General features: G+C 71.9%; 3 protein-coding genes across 4 annotated transcripts; 1 reads left to right on the top strand and 2 right to left on the bottom strand.

Annotated features, from left to right (window-relative positions):
• Positions 1–25: 25 nt before the first annotated feature.
• Positions 26–1,985, bottom strand: SSR4 (signal sequence receptor subunit 4). Its single transcript, XM_087771360.1, has 6 exons — positions 1,728–1,985; positions 1,431–1,549; positions 1,281–1,355; positions 1,105–1,194; positions 938–1,003; positions 26–511 (listed from the first exon to the last, which is right to left on the bottom strand). The coding sequence occupies exons 1-6, from the start codon at positions 1,780–1,782 to the stop codon at positions 407–409; spliced, it is 510 nt and encodes a 169-aa protein (XP_087627486.1). The 5' UTR covers positions 1,783–1,985; the 3' UTR covers positions 26–406.
• Positions 1,986–2,437: 452 nt separating this feature from the next.
• IDH3G (isocitrate dehydrogenase (NAD(+)) 3 non-catalytic subunit gamma) lies at positions 2,438–6,273 on the top strand. The gene is made up of 12 exons (XM_087771294.1): positions 2,438–2,596; positions 3,211–3,252; positions 3,933–4,030; positions 4,125–4,237; positions 4,315–4,375; positions 4,557–4,689; positions 4,986–5,119; positions 5,183–5,285; positions 5,367–5,513; positions 5,657–5,751; positions 5,974–6,034; positions 6,134–6,273. The coding sequence occupies exons 1-12, from the start codon at positions 2,534–2,536 to the stop codon at positions 6,212–6,214; spliced, it is 1,131 nt and encodes a 376-aa protein (XP_087627420.1). The 5' UTR covers positions 2,438–2,533; the 3' UTR covers positions 6,215–6,273.
• A 1-nt stretch (position 6,274) lies between these two features.
• Positions 6,275–12,029, bottom strand: SRPK3 (SRSF protein kinase 3). 2 transcript variants are annotated; one of them, XM_087771228.1, is made up of 16 exons: positions 11,853–12,029; positions 11,202–11,259; positions 10,573–10,691; positions 10,371–10,479; positions 10,196–10,283; positions 10,019–10,106; positions 9,783–9,889; positions 9,109–9,268; positions 8,858–9,015; positions 8,611–8,746; positions 7,944–8,183; positions 7,325–7,422; positions 7,065–7,172; positions 6,910–6,979; positions 6,712–6,804; positions 6,275–6,506 (listed from the first exon to the last, which is right to left on the bottom strand). In XM_087771228.1, the coding sequence occupies exons 1-16, from the start codon at positions 11,920–11,922 to the stop codon at positions 6,322–6,324; spliced, it is 1,887 nt and encodes a 628-aa protein (XP_087627354.1). In that variant the 5' UTR covers positions 11,923–12,029; the 3' UTR covers positions 6,275–6,321. The 2 variants fall into 2 exon arrangements, with proteins under 2 accessions (XP_087627354.1, XP_087627355.1); XM_087771229.1 differs by having other exon boundaries at positions 8,990–9,015.
• Positions 12,030–12,203: the final 174 nt, after the last annotated feature.

The raw sequence follows: 12,203 nt of genomic DNA, 5'->3' as shown, positions 1-12,203 counted from the left end.
CACCCCCAAAACAGACACAGGGAGATGGGGGGGAGACATTTATTGGGGTGCAGCCACGGGGGGGTGGCGTTTGGGGACACCCCCCCGGCAGGAACCATTGGGGGGGACCCTCAAAACCCCCAGTTTTGGGGGCTAAGGGCAGACCCCCCCAATCTGGGGGCTCCCCCATGCCGAGGACACCCCCACAACTCAGGGGGGGCTCCCCCACTTTTGGGGCCCAGCCCCAGCCAGCCATTCCCATTTGGGGGGGATCCTTCAGCCCTGCCCCACAGCACCCCCACTTTTACGGGGCACCCCACAGCATCTTTATTTGTGGGGGGGGGCAGTTTTAGGGGCGCCCCACTCCCCACCAGGACCTGGGGACCCCCTCGAGGGGGCCGTGTTTGGGGGGGCGTTTTTGGGGGGCCTACGCCTGGATGCTGCTCTTGGTGCTGAAAGCCAGGTAATAGACGATGAGGCCAATGGCGGCCGCCACCACCTCTGTCGACACCCAGGGACCGTTCCAGGCGCCCTGCCAAAACAACGGGGGGGTCACTGCCGCCCCCTGAAACCCTCCCGCACCCCCAAAACCTCCTCCCTGCTCCCCAGCGCCCCCTGAGCCCCCAGGGGCACGCCTAAACCCTGCAGGATTCCAGGAGCTGCACACCCGTTCTCAAAACCCACCCTCAAATCCTAGTGATGCCCCCCCAAACCCTGGCACAGTCCAAAACACCCCCCCCCCCCAGATCCTGGGGACCCCCCGAAACCCCCTCCGAGAAGCAGCCCCAGCGCCTACCCCAGCAACACTCTCAGGTCACCCAAGGATTCTCCACCACACCCAAATTGCCTCGGTTTCTGCCCAAAACTCTGTGTACCCCCAGCTCCCCCCCTTATTCAGAGGGAGCTGTGCCAAGGACCACCCCAGACCCATGGGGACCCCCAAACCCCCCCAACTCACCCGATGGTCCACGTTGACGGTGAAGAGGGGCCGGATGCGGGAGACGTCCTCGTTATTGCGCTGAGCCTGAGAGTGTGGGGGAGAGAAAAGGGGGTTCAGAGCCGGGCTGGGGGCACCCCGGGGTGCCCGCCCCTGAGGGACCCCAGCCGCGGGGCAGGGGGGCCCACCTTGCGCAGGGCGCTGTACGACTCCTCATCGAAGAATTTCACCTCGTAGGTGCCCGACTGGGCGCTGCGGTGCTCCAGGCTCCAGGAGACCTGCGGGGGGTGTGTGTGTGGAGAGTGTTGAACCCCCAGACCCCCCTGCATCCCCCGGCCGCCCTCCCCGGGGACCCGGGGCTCACCTGATAGCGCCCCACGTCCTGCCCCCGGGTGACGGGGAACTGCTTCCCGTTGACATCGGCGTAGAGAGCCACGTTCTGCGGGGAAAGGGCGGCGGTGAGACACGGGGGGGGGGGCGGGGCCGGCAGCTCCCCGCCTCCGCGGGGACTCACCTGGGCGCCGTTCTTGCAGGCCAGCGAGATCTCCACCACGAAGACGCTCTCGGAGGAGATGACGGCGTCCGAGGTGGTGTAGTACGAGGGCACAATGGCGGGCTCGGGGCACGGCTCGCCTGAGGGGGGCCGTGAGGACCGGGGCGCGCCGGGACCCCCCCCGGCCCTCACAGGCCCCAGGACCCTCCCTCCGGCCCTCAGAGGACCCCGGTGTCCCGAGACCCCCCGCACCCACGGAGCCCCCCCGGCCCCGGGACCTCCCGCCCGCCCCGTAGCGCCCGCCGGGCCCCCCCGTACCTGCGGCGCCGAGCGCCACCGCCAGCAGCCCCGCCAGGAGTACCAGCACCGCCATGACTGCCCGCCGCACCGCCCTCCCGCCACAGACCCTCACCCGGCGGCCAATGAGCGCCGCCCGCCGCCGCCGCGCACCCAATCAGCCCCCGGGGGCGGGCCGCCGCGCGCCCTGCGGCCAATGCGAAGCACGCTTTTCCCTTCGCGGGCGCCTGCCCCGCGCGCGACGTGGCCCGGCCGCCGCCGCAGCCGCCGCGAGGGGGGCGGGGCCAAGAGGCGCACCTGCGCGGCGCTGCCGCCGGCCGGACAAAATGGCCGCCGCGACTTATGTGGCGCGGGGAGGCGGTGCCAGGAAAGGCGCGGCGGCGCCTCGGCGCACGCGCAGCGCGCCAGCCGCGAGCCCTTCGCCTCGGCATTTCCATGACAACCGCTGCGGGGAGGCGGACCGGGCTCTCGCTGCCGGTTTTAGTAATGTTTCGCCCCAAAACGGGGATGAAACGCGGCCGGGGAAAGGGGTCCCCGCACGGGCGCCGCCGGCCCGGGACAAAATGGCGCTCGCCTCCGCCTCGCCCGTGCCCCTCTGAGAAGGTGCGCGCGGGGACACCCTGCGCATGCGCCACCGCGCCGCGCCTCCCAGGCACAAAATGGCCGCCGCGACTTTTGTGGCTTTGCCGGCGGCGTTAGGGAAAGTACTGGGTGTGGGGGGGGTGGAGGGGGTGGCATAGGCGGGAAGCCTCGCGAGATCTCGTGCCCTGCCGTCCGACGACGGTTCCGAAATCTCGCGAGAGCGGCGGCTATCGCGGAGAGCAGCCATGGCGGCGGCGCTGGCAGCGGCGCGGCGGCTCTGGGTACCGGCCCTGCTGGGGCCGCGTCCGGTGAGTGCCGGGGCCGCGGGCGGGGCGGCGGGACGGTCCTACCGCCCTCGCCGGGCCCATCGGGAGCTGGGCGGCGGCCCCGCGGTGCTGGCGGACTGCTGCGCTCCGATTGGCCAGCTGGCGGGCGGGCGGTGCGGGGGTGGACTACGGCGATCTGATTGGAGGCGGTGGCGCGGAGGGGTGGGAGTAGCCGTGAGGCGATTCGGGCTCTGGTTGGCTCCCGCCGTGGAGCCGCCCGGGCCCGTGAATGCTGATTGGTTTTGCGCCGAGCGAGTGGGCGGGCCGGGGCAGCGCCTTCCTCGCTGATTGGTTGTTATTTCTAGGGGGGGTTGGTCCGTGTGCCGGAGCCGCTGGGTGGGGGGTGACAAAGCGGGAGCGGTGCTGAGTCCCAGAATCCTCCGCGGTTGGCCGAAGTTGGGGGGGCAGGCGTCGGGGTGCCCCCCCCCGAGGGACCCGGGTGCCCAGGCAGCCGCTGCCCTCAAGGTATCCCCCCAGCGCAGCCCCATCTCGGGGCTGGGCAGACTCCAGTTAGCAGCAGCTGCATTAAGGAGGCACCTGGGGGTGTCCCGGTCCCTTGGGGGACACCCAGGCCATGACCTCTCCCTCTCCCCCAGGCGTGGATTTCCCATGATGCCGAGCGGCGCCACCTCCCACCCGTAAGTGCCCCATCTGGGGGGGGGTCTCCTCCCCCCCAATCCCCCAGGGCCCTCTAACACTCGGGGCAGGGCAGAGAGCCGGGTCACAGGGACCACGGGGTGCCCCCTGTCCTGGGGTGGGGGGGTCCCCAAACCCACCCTGTCCCCTCTCGGGGGCAGGGGGAGGCTTGGGGACCCCCTTGGCCTCTCCGTTGAGGCTGGGGCACGGCAGGGGCAGCGAGAGCCCGCCCTGGGGCGGGGGGGGTTCCTCAGGGGCTCCCCACGTGCTTCTGCTTGGGCCCCATTCGGGGGGAGTGCGGTGTTTTTGCCGTGTGGATTCTGGAGATGGGCTCGGGGGGGCCCTGGCGTTGCCTGGGGGGGGGGGCTCCCTTCCCTCTCCGCCCCCTCCCCTCCCCTCCCCGTTTGGCGGCACCATGACTAACTGCCCCCGTTTCTCCCCCGCGCTACGGCCGCCCGCCCCCGCAGCAGCCCAGCATTGTGAGTATGGCCAGGCTGGTGGGGTGGGAACCCGGGGTGGGGGGACCCCGAAAGCATGCTGGGGGGGGGCATGTGTGGGTCTGCATGGAGGGCGCCAGACTGGCTGGGTTCCCCAGGCAGGGGATGGGGGAGGCAGGGGGCAAAGAGGAGGGGGATGGGGGGGCCCGGACTCCTGGGTCCTCACCCCCCCGGTGTCCCCGCAGCCACCCCCTGCCAAGTATGGGGGCCGCCACACCGTGACGCTGATCCCCGGCGATGGCATCGGCCCCGAGCTGATGCTGCATGTCAAGGAGGTCTTCAGGTGGGTGCCCCCCTCCCCTCCTTGCCCCAGCAAGGACCCGGGCGTCCGGGCCGTCCACGGGACCCAGGCGTCCGGGCTGTTCCCCGCCCCCCAGGCACGCCTGCGTGCCCGTGGACTTCGAGGAGGTGCGGGTCAGCGCCGAGGCGCCCGAGGACGATGTGCACAACGCCATCATGGCCATCCGCCGCAACGGCGTTGCCCTCAAGGGTGAGTGCGGGGCTGGTGACCCCCCTACCCCCGGCAGCTTGGGGACACCCTGACCCCCGTCTCCGTCCCCTCCCCAGGGAACATCGAGACCAACCACAACCTCCCGCCCAGCCACAAGTCCCGTAACAACCTCATCCGGTGAGAGCCGGGGGGACTGGGAGCACTGGGGGGGACTGGGAGCTATAGGGCCAGCAGGGGTGGGAGGAAGTGGGGGAGACTGGGCGGCGGGACACTGGGGTTAGTGTGTGGGGGGAACTGGGAGCCGTGGGAGGGGCGTGGCCGAGGGACGGAGCCTGACCTGCCTGTGGGGGCGGGGCAGGACCAGCCTGGACCTGTACGCCAACGTGATCCACTGCCAGAGCCTGCCCGGGGTGGAGACGCGGCACCGCGACATCGACATCCTCATCGTGCGGGAGAACACCGAGGGCGAGTACAGCAGCCTGGAGCACGAGGTGGGCTGTGCCCGTGGCCACGCCCCCCGCAGGCCACGCCCCTGCGGGGCCACACCCCCCGACAGGACTGCTCAGGGCATAGCCCTGGGTACATGCCCTGGCCACACCCCTGGGCAAAGGCATTGACCTGGCCACGCCCCCTTAGCCATAACCCCGCCCCCAGTGCCTGGCAGGCTCCCTCTGGCCACACCCCCAGGGGGCAGGCCCCACCCACAACCTGGTTGTGGCCTGTTCCCTATCTCTGTGGCCCCGCCCCTCCCCGGCCCCGCCCCCTGACAGCCCCACCCCATCCCCAGAGCGTGGCAGGGGTGGTGGAGAGCCTGAAGATCATCACGGCCGGCCGCTCGCGCCGCATCGCCCACTACGCCTTCCGCCTGGCCCGCGCCACCGCCCGCCGCTCCGTCACCGCTGTCCACAAGGCCAACATCATGTGCGTGGGGGGGCGGGGGCGGCGGGGGGGGAGGGGGCGCCCGCTGAGCCCCTCTCCCCGCAGGAAGCTGGGGGACGGGCTGTTCCTGCAGTGCTGCCAGGAGGTGGCTGCCGAGTACCCCGAGATCAGCTTCCGCAGCATGATCGTGGACAACACCACCATGCAGGTGGGCCCCGCCCTGCCCCGCTGCCCCCGCTACGCCCCGCCGCCCTCCCAGTCACCCCAGTAACCCCCTCCCCGTCCCCAGCTGGTGTCGCGCCCGCAGCAGTTCGACGTGATGGTGATGCCCAACCTCTACGGGAACATCGTCAACAACGTCTGCGCCGGGCTGGTGGGGGGCCCCGGCCTCGTCCCCGGCGCCAACTACGGCCACGACTACGCCGTCTTCGAGACCGTGGGTCTGGGGGTCCCCGGGGGGCGCCTGGCCCTGGTTACAGCCAGCACGGAGCTGCTGGGGGGGATGGGGAGGGCTGGGGGGGATGGAGAGCGCTGTGGGCGGGCCCGGGGACCCCCAGTCACCCCCTGCCCCCCCCGCAGGCAACGCGGAACACGGGGAAGAGCATTGCCAACCGCAACATCGCCAACCCCACGGCCGCGCTGCTCGCCGCCTGCATGATGCTGGACCACCTCCGGTGGGGCGGGGCCGGGCCGGTGGGGTGGGGCTGGGTGGGTGGGACTGTGAGCAAGGGGTGGGGCTAGAGCACAGGGGCAGGGCTTCCCCTACAGGGAGGGAGCCCATTGGAGGGGCTGGGTGAGGGGGTGGGGCCTCACCCAGGGTGGTTTCAAGGACCAGGCCACACCCTGTGGGTGTGGCTTGCTGATAGAGGCGTGGCCTCTGGCTGCCCCTCCCCCAGGCTGCACAGCCATGCCTCCACCATCCGCCAGGCCGTCCTCGCCTCATTGGACGATCCGCGGGTAAGTCCCACCCCCACCCCCTTTAAAAGGGCATGGGTTCCCACCCCCTGCGGGTGGGGTCACCGCAAGCCCTGCCCCCACGGCTGACCCCGCCCCCAGACGCACACGCCCGACATCGGGGGACAGGGCACCACCTCGGGGGCCGTCCAGAGCATCATCGCACACCTCCCCCGCACCTAGGACGGGCGGGGTCCTGGCCCCCCTGCGGCCGCACCCCCAATAAACCCCCAGGGACCGCGCTCCCGGCCGCGCCGTGCCTTTATTCCAGTCACGCTCGCAGGGCGGGGCTAGGGGCGGAGCCAGGGGTGGCGCAGGCACTGGGCGGCGGTGGCGCGGCGGGCGGGCTCGAAGGCCAGCATGGGCCGCAGGAAGCGGGCGAAGGCGGCGGCCGCCCCCCGGGGCCACTCGTACTTCTCCTGCAGCACCGCCCGCAGCCCCCAGGGCCGCAGGTGGCGGATGTGCCGCAGCTCCCCTGTGGGGCGGGGCAGCAGGGCGTGACCACCGCTCCGGGACACGCCCCCCCAATACTGGCCTCTTGCAGCCAGGGCTCCCCCCAGTCCCCACGCCCCTGGTGGGTGTAACTGGTGCACCCCTTCATTTGCATAGCCCCACCCCAGCCCTTGGCCCCACCCCCAACCCTTCCCCTCCCTGCCCCCTTGGCCCCGCCCCCCCCTCACCGCGGCGGTTGAAGAACTCCCGGGAGTAGCGCCCCGCCAGCGCCACGTGCCGCGGGATCTCCCCCAGCAGCTCAATCACGTGGGCGATGTGGTCTGAGGGAGGGTGGAGCACGTCAGGCCGCGCCCCTCCTCAGCCCCGCCCAGAGCCTTCAGCCCCGCCCCATCTGTTGGCCCCGCCCCTCCCACGGCCCCGCCTACCCTCGTCCCGGCTGTAGTCCTCCCCGGAGTGGGGCTCGAACAGGTAGTCGCCCGTCGCCAGCTCGAAGGCCTGGGGGCAGAGCGGGGCGGTGAGGGGCCGCGGGGCGCTGTGGGGCGGGCGCCGTGGGGCCGGCCGTGGGGCAGGCGCCCCTCACCATGCAGGCGGTGCTCCAGATGTCGGCGGGGGGCCCGTAGCCGGCCCCCAGCAGCACTTCCAGGGCCCGGTACTGCCGCGTCTGGATGTCCTCGGTGAAGTGCCGGTGCTGTGCGGGGGCCGGGGCGTCACCCCCCGCCCGGGGGGGCCGCACGCTCAAGCCCCCCATCTGTCCCAAAGCTGCTGCAAGACGCCCCGAACCACCCCAAAACCAACCCCACTGCCCCAGCCCCCCCGTGCCCCCCCCAGTTGCCCCCTCACCACCCAGCAGCCGTTGCCGAGGTCGGCGATCTTGACGCGCAGCTGAGGGGCGCAGCGGGGGTCCAGGGGGTTCTCCTGCCCCCCCGGCACCCCCCCACCTGCGTGGCGGCAGAGGGGACGTAAGCGGGGGCACCCCAATACCCCCCGGCTCCCCCAGCCCCCACCACCCCCAGCAGAGTCCCCGCCTGCCCCCCCAGCCCCACCGCTGCCACCCCGGCCCCCCCTGCTGCCCCCCAATTCCCCCCCACCCCCCATTTCCTTCCAACCCCCAGGAAGCCCAGTATCCCCCCTCCACCCCCAACTGCCCCCCCAACCTCCCCCTGCAACCCCCACTGCCCCCGAATTCCACCCTCCACCCCCCAGCCCCCCAACTGCCCCCACAACCCCCAACTGCCCCCCAATTCCACCCTCCACCCCCCCGGCCCCCCAACTGCCCCCACAACCCCCAACTGCCCCCCAATTCCACCCTCCACCCCCCGGCCCCCCAACTGCCCCCACAACCCCAACTGCCCCCCAATTCCACCCTCCACCCCCTGGTCCCCCAATTGCCCCCACAACCCCAACTGCCCCCCCACTTCCCCACCTGCCCCCCAACACCCCCCCGGGGCCCCCCGCTGACCGAGGGGGGCAGGGGGGGCCCCCCCCGAGCCCCCCGAGATGAGGGAGCTGGAGGTGGGGGTGAGGAGGGAGTCGGAGGCAGAACTGGGGCTGGGGGGGCGGCGGGGGGGGCCCCCCCCCGAGGCGGAGGAGCCCCCCGAGAGCCCGTCGCTGGAGCCGCCGGCCCGCAGGGTGTGCACCCCCGAGGAGGAGGCGCCGCTGGGGGGGCTGCCCCCTTCGTCGGGGTCCGGGGGGGGGGCTTCTGCGGGAGGGGGGAGGCCCTGAGACCTCCAAAGCCTGGGAGCCCCCCGAAAAGGAGAGAGGGGTCCCCATGGCAACACCCCAAGCTCCCAGGTTTCCCTCCAGCCCTCCCGGGAACCCCTATGCCAGCCTCGGGGGGCCCGAAACCCCCTGGGGCCCCCCCAACCCTTGTGGGACCCCCAAAACCAGCCCCGAGGGACCCGAACCCACCTGACAGGGTCCCCAACACCACCCCTGGGGCCCCCAAAACCATTCTCTGGGGCTCCTGCCCCCCCAGGACTCCCAAACCCACCCTGGGGACCCCCACCCACCTCGCAGCCACCCCAGAGAGCACCGAATCCTCCCCCGGGGACCAGTCTTACCCTCTCCCCGTGCCCCAGGAGACCCCAAGCTCCCCCCAGGGGTCCCAGGCCCCCCCAGGCACTGACCAGCATCATTGGGGGCCCCCGGTGACCCCCCCACCTCCCGCAGGTGCTCCAGGTCCCGCAGGCGCTGGGCCAGGAGGCGGCTCTGGCGCCGCTGCCGCCGCCGTCGCCGCCGCCGCTGGGCGCGGGAGAGCCGCTCCTGCCGCGGCGGAGCGGGAGAGGGCCGCTCGCACGGGGGGAGGCCTCGCACGAGGGGCGGGGGTGCAAAGCGCTGCGCAGGGAGCGCGGGGAGCCGCCTGGGGTCACGCACCCGCGGGAGGAGCCATGCGAGGGCGCGGGCGAGGAGACGTGCGAAGTCACGCAGGCGCGCGAGGAGGCGTGCGAGGGCAGGCGGGCGTGCAAGGAGGCGTGCGAGGAGGGGCCGCCTCCCCGAGACACTCACGGGGACGTCCTGCGGCGCGGAGCTCACTGCGGAGAGAAAAGAGGGCAGAAGGGGAATCGGACGGGGTCCCCCCGGGGGTCCGGCTCCCCCCACGGCGCGGCAGCGGGGCTCGGGGGTACCTGCGCTCTGGGGGGGGCCGCCCCCCCGTGCCCAGCGCACGGCCTCGGCCGCCAGCTGCCGCACGAAGGGCTCCCCCACCCGCAGCAGCACGTTCTCCGGCTTGATGTCCGTGTGGATGATCTTGCACTTGGTGTGCAGGTAGTCCAGCCCCTCCAGCACCTGCACCCCAACGCAGGGAGAGCACCCCCAAATCAGGGGGGCGCAGCAACCCTCCCTCACGCCGTCCCTGAGGCCTGCTGGCCCCCCTGCGGGGGAACAGGGGGGATACTGGGGGCCTGGGGGGGACCCGGGGGTCTCCAGGGAGGACATCAGGGGTCCCCATGGGGATATTTGGGGTCTCAAGTGGATCTTGGGGTACTGCAGATTGAGGGTGGGCTCTAGACAGACCACCTGGAGAACCTGTGGGCACACAGAGGGTCTCAGAAAGGATAACGGGGGACCCTAGGGGGACGTTGGGGGTCCCCGTGGGGATCTGGGGGAGCCCACAGGGACATTGGGGGGCTCTAGAGGGAACACTTGAGGTTCGTGGGGTGGCAGGGGGATGTGGGGGGAGTAGGGGGGGCTCTGGGCAGGACATCTGGGGTCCCTCGGGAATACGGGGTGCCGGGGGGCAGCCTGGGGGTCTCCCCAGGCAGCCGGGGGCACCCAGGGGGACGTGGGGGCCCCCCCTCACCTGTCGCACGATGCTCTTGACGCAGGGCAGGGGCAGCCCCTGGTAGTTGGACTTGATGATCCAGCGCAGGAGCTGGTGGCCCAGCACCTCCAGCACCATGCACACGTCTGGGGGGGTCAAGGAGCGCCCGGATGCCTGGGACCCCCCCATGGGGTGGGGTACGCGGGACCCCCCACCCGGGACCCCCCCTGGGGAGGAGAGGGGGCTCCTGGATGCCTGGGTCCCCGGAAGGATACGGACGCCGTTGACCCCCGAGATCTTGAAGTCGTCGATGAGCTGCACGATGTTCTCCCGCTTGGGGTCACTGGGGTCCGAGTCGCGGACCTGGGGGGGCACGGGGGGAGTTACGGGGGGTCGGAGGGGCCGGGGTGGAGCCTGGGGGTCCCCGGTTTGCGGGGTCTGGGCGCACTCACGCATTTCAGCAACTTGATCTCGTCCAGAGCCGTCTCGGTGTACTGGGGCGCGCTCTTCACCACCTTCAGCGCCACAAACCGCTTCCGCCTGCGGAGGGGACCCAGGAGTCCGGGGGGGCCCCCCCACGCCCGCTCCCATGCCCCCCACGGGGGTCCCAGGGGTCCAGACACTCACCCGATGTCCCAGCAGAGCCAGACGGTGGAGAAGTGCCCCCAGCCCAGCTTGCGCACCACGTGGTAGCGCCCGTTGAAGAGGTCCCCGATCCGCACGGGGTAATACCCGCCTGGGGGGGCACGGAGAGGGGGGGACAGCCTGGCACCCCAGTGCCTGGGGGCTCCCCCTGCCCCCCTGGACCCAGACATCCAGGCACCCCCACCTTTGCAGTAGTCCCGGGGATCCTCCTGCTCCCCTTCGTCAGAGCCCAGCAGCCCCTCTGACAGCAGGGGCAGGGGAGGGGGGGTCTCTGGCGACACATCCTCAGGGGGGCTGGGGGTCCTGCGGGGGGCAGAGCCAGGCTGGGAACCCCAGCGTCCGGGCTCCCCACACCCCCCAGCCCCAGGGGACCCAGGGGACCCAGGGCTCTGCACCCCCTCCCCATAGCTGGTCCCCTCAGGGGTCTCCCCCATGCTGGGGGGGCCCACAGGGTGGTCCCTCAGGGAGAAAGGGGGGGGGAAATGGTCCCAGGAGAATGCCGGGAGGTCCCAGAGGCCCCCCAGGCCAGAGTGAGGGGGGGTGTGAGGCATGCTGGGACATCACCCCCCCAAAATAGAAATGACCTCACGGCCCCAGGCACCGTGGGGTTAAAAATAGCCCTGGCAGGGGGAAGGGTGGCCCTAAGAATGTGCCCCCCCCCCAGGAAAGGGGGCTCTGCTTGTCCCCCCCAGGGAAGAAGGGCACCCCAAAAGCTCCACCCCCCCCAACAGCAGGCTGTCTCCACTCCCTAAGGGTCACAGGGGGCTCTGGGGAGATCGTGACCCTGCTGCCCCCCCTCGTATCCCCCCTCACCGTGGGGGTGGTTTTCGTTTTTTGTCCTTTCTGCGCTTTTTCTTTCTCTTGCCTGGATCTGAGATGGGTGTCGGGGGGTCACGGGTGCCCCCGGCACCATAGGCACCCCCATACCCCCCCCCGAGTCCCAAGCCTCACTTTCTCCCATCAACCCCCCCCCCGCCCCCGCCAGGGCTGGGAACCACCGGTTTCTCCTCAGAACCCCCCCGGGACCCCCCCGGCCCAGGAACCGCCGGTTTCTTCACAGAAATTCCCTTGAAACACCTCAAAACCCGCCCTCCCCCGGTGCTGGGACCCCCACTTTGCCGTCAGAAAACGCCCAAAACGCCTCAAACCCCTTCCCCGGACCCTCCATGTCCTTCCCCAGTTGCCAGTCCCCTCGCTTTTCCTCACGAACCCTCTCAGGACCTTCCAACGGCCCCCCCCGGACCCGGGACCCCCAGTTTGCCCTCACGATCCCCCTCAGAACGCCCCCACCCCAGCCCCGGGACCCCCACTTTCTCCTCACAACCCCCCCCGGGACGTGCCCTCCCTTCCCCTCGGGGCCCTCCCAGACCCCCCCGCAGGCCCCCGGGCAGAGACCACCCGCTTTTCCCTCACGGCCCCCGCCGGCGCCGCCGCTTTCCCGCCGCCAACCGCGTTTCTCCTCACCGGTCCTCGCGCCCGCCGCCGCCGCCGCCCCCCCGCGCAGCTCCATGCCGCGCGCCGCCGCTCTGCGCATGCGCCGCCCCCCCAGGGCGGGGAAGGGCGCGAGCCCGCCCCGCCCCTTGCCCTGCCCCCGTCGCCATGGAGACCGGGCCGCGCAGGCCCTAGCGCTCTCACGACTTGGTCGGCAGCTTCCAGCACGCCTTCGTCGCGATAAGGCGAGCTCCCCGCAACTGGGCCCGGGGCCCCCACAATAGCGGCGGCCACCCACCAAAGGGGCCCAGGGCCCCCCCAAGCAGCCCTATCCCCCCCAAAGAGCTCCCCCCCCCCCGACCTTGGCATCCACCAGAGCTAAAG

This window comes from Nipponia nippon, unplaced genomic scaffold (assembly GCF_047370975.1).
Source record: "Nipponia nippon isolate SJK-2023a ecotype South Korea unplaced genomic scaffold, ASM4737097v1 scaffold_35, whole genome shotgun sequence".
In the NCBI taxonomy this organism is placed as follows: Eukaryota; Metazoa; Chordata; class Aves; order Pelecaniformes; family Threskiornithidae; genus Nipponia; species Nipponia nippon.
The sequence above is the reverse complement of the archived record's forward strand: the minus strand, read 5'-3'. Positions and strand labels throughout refer to the sequence as shown.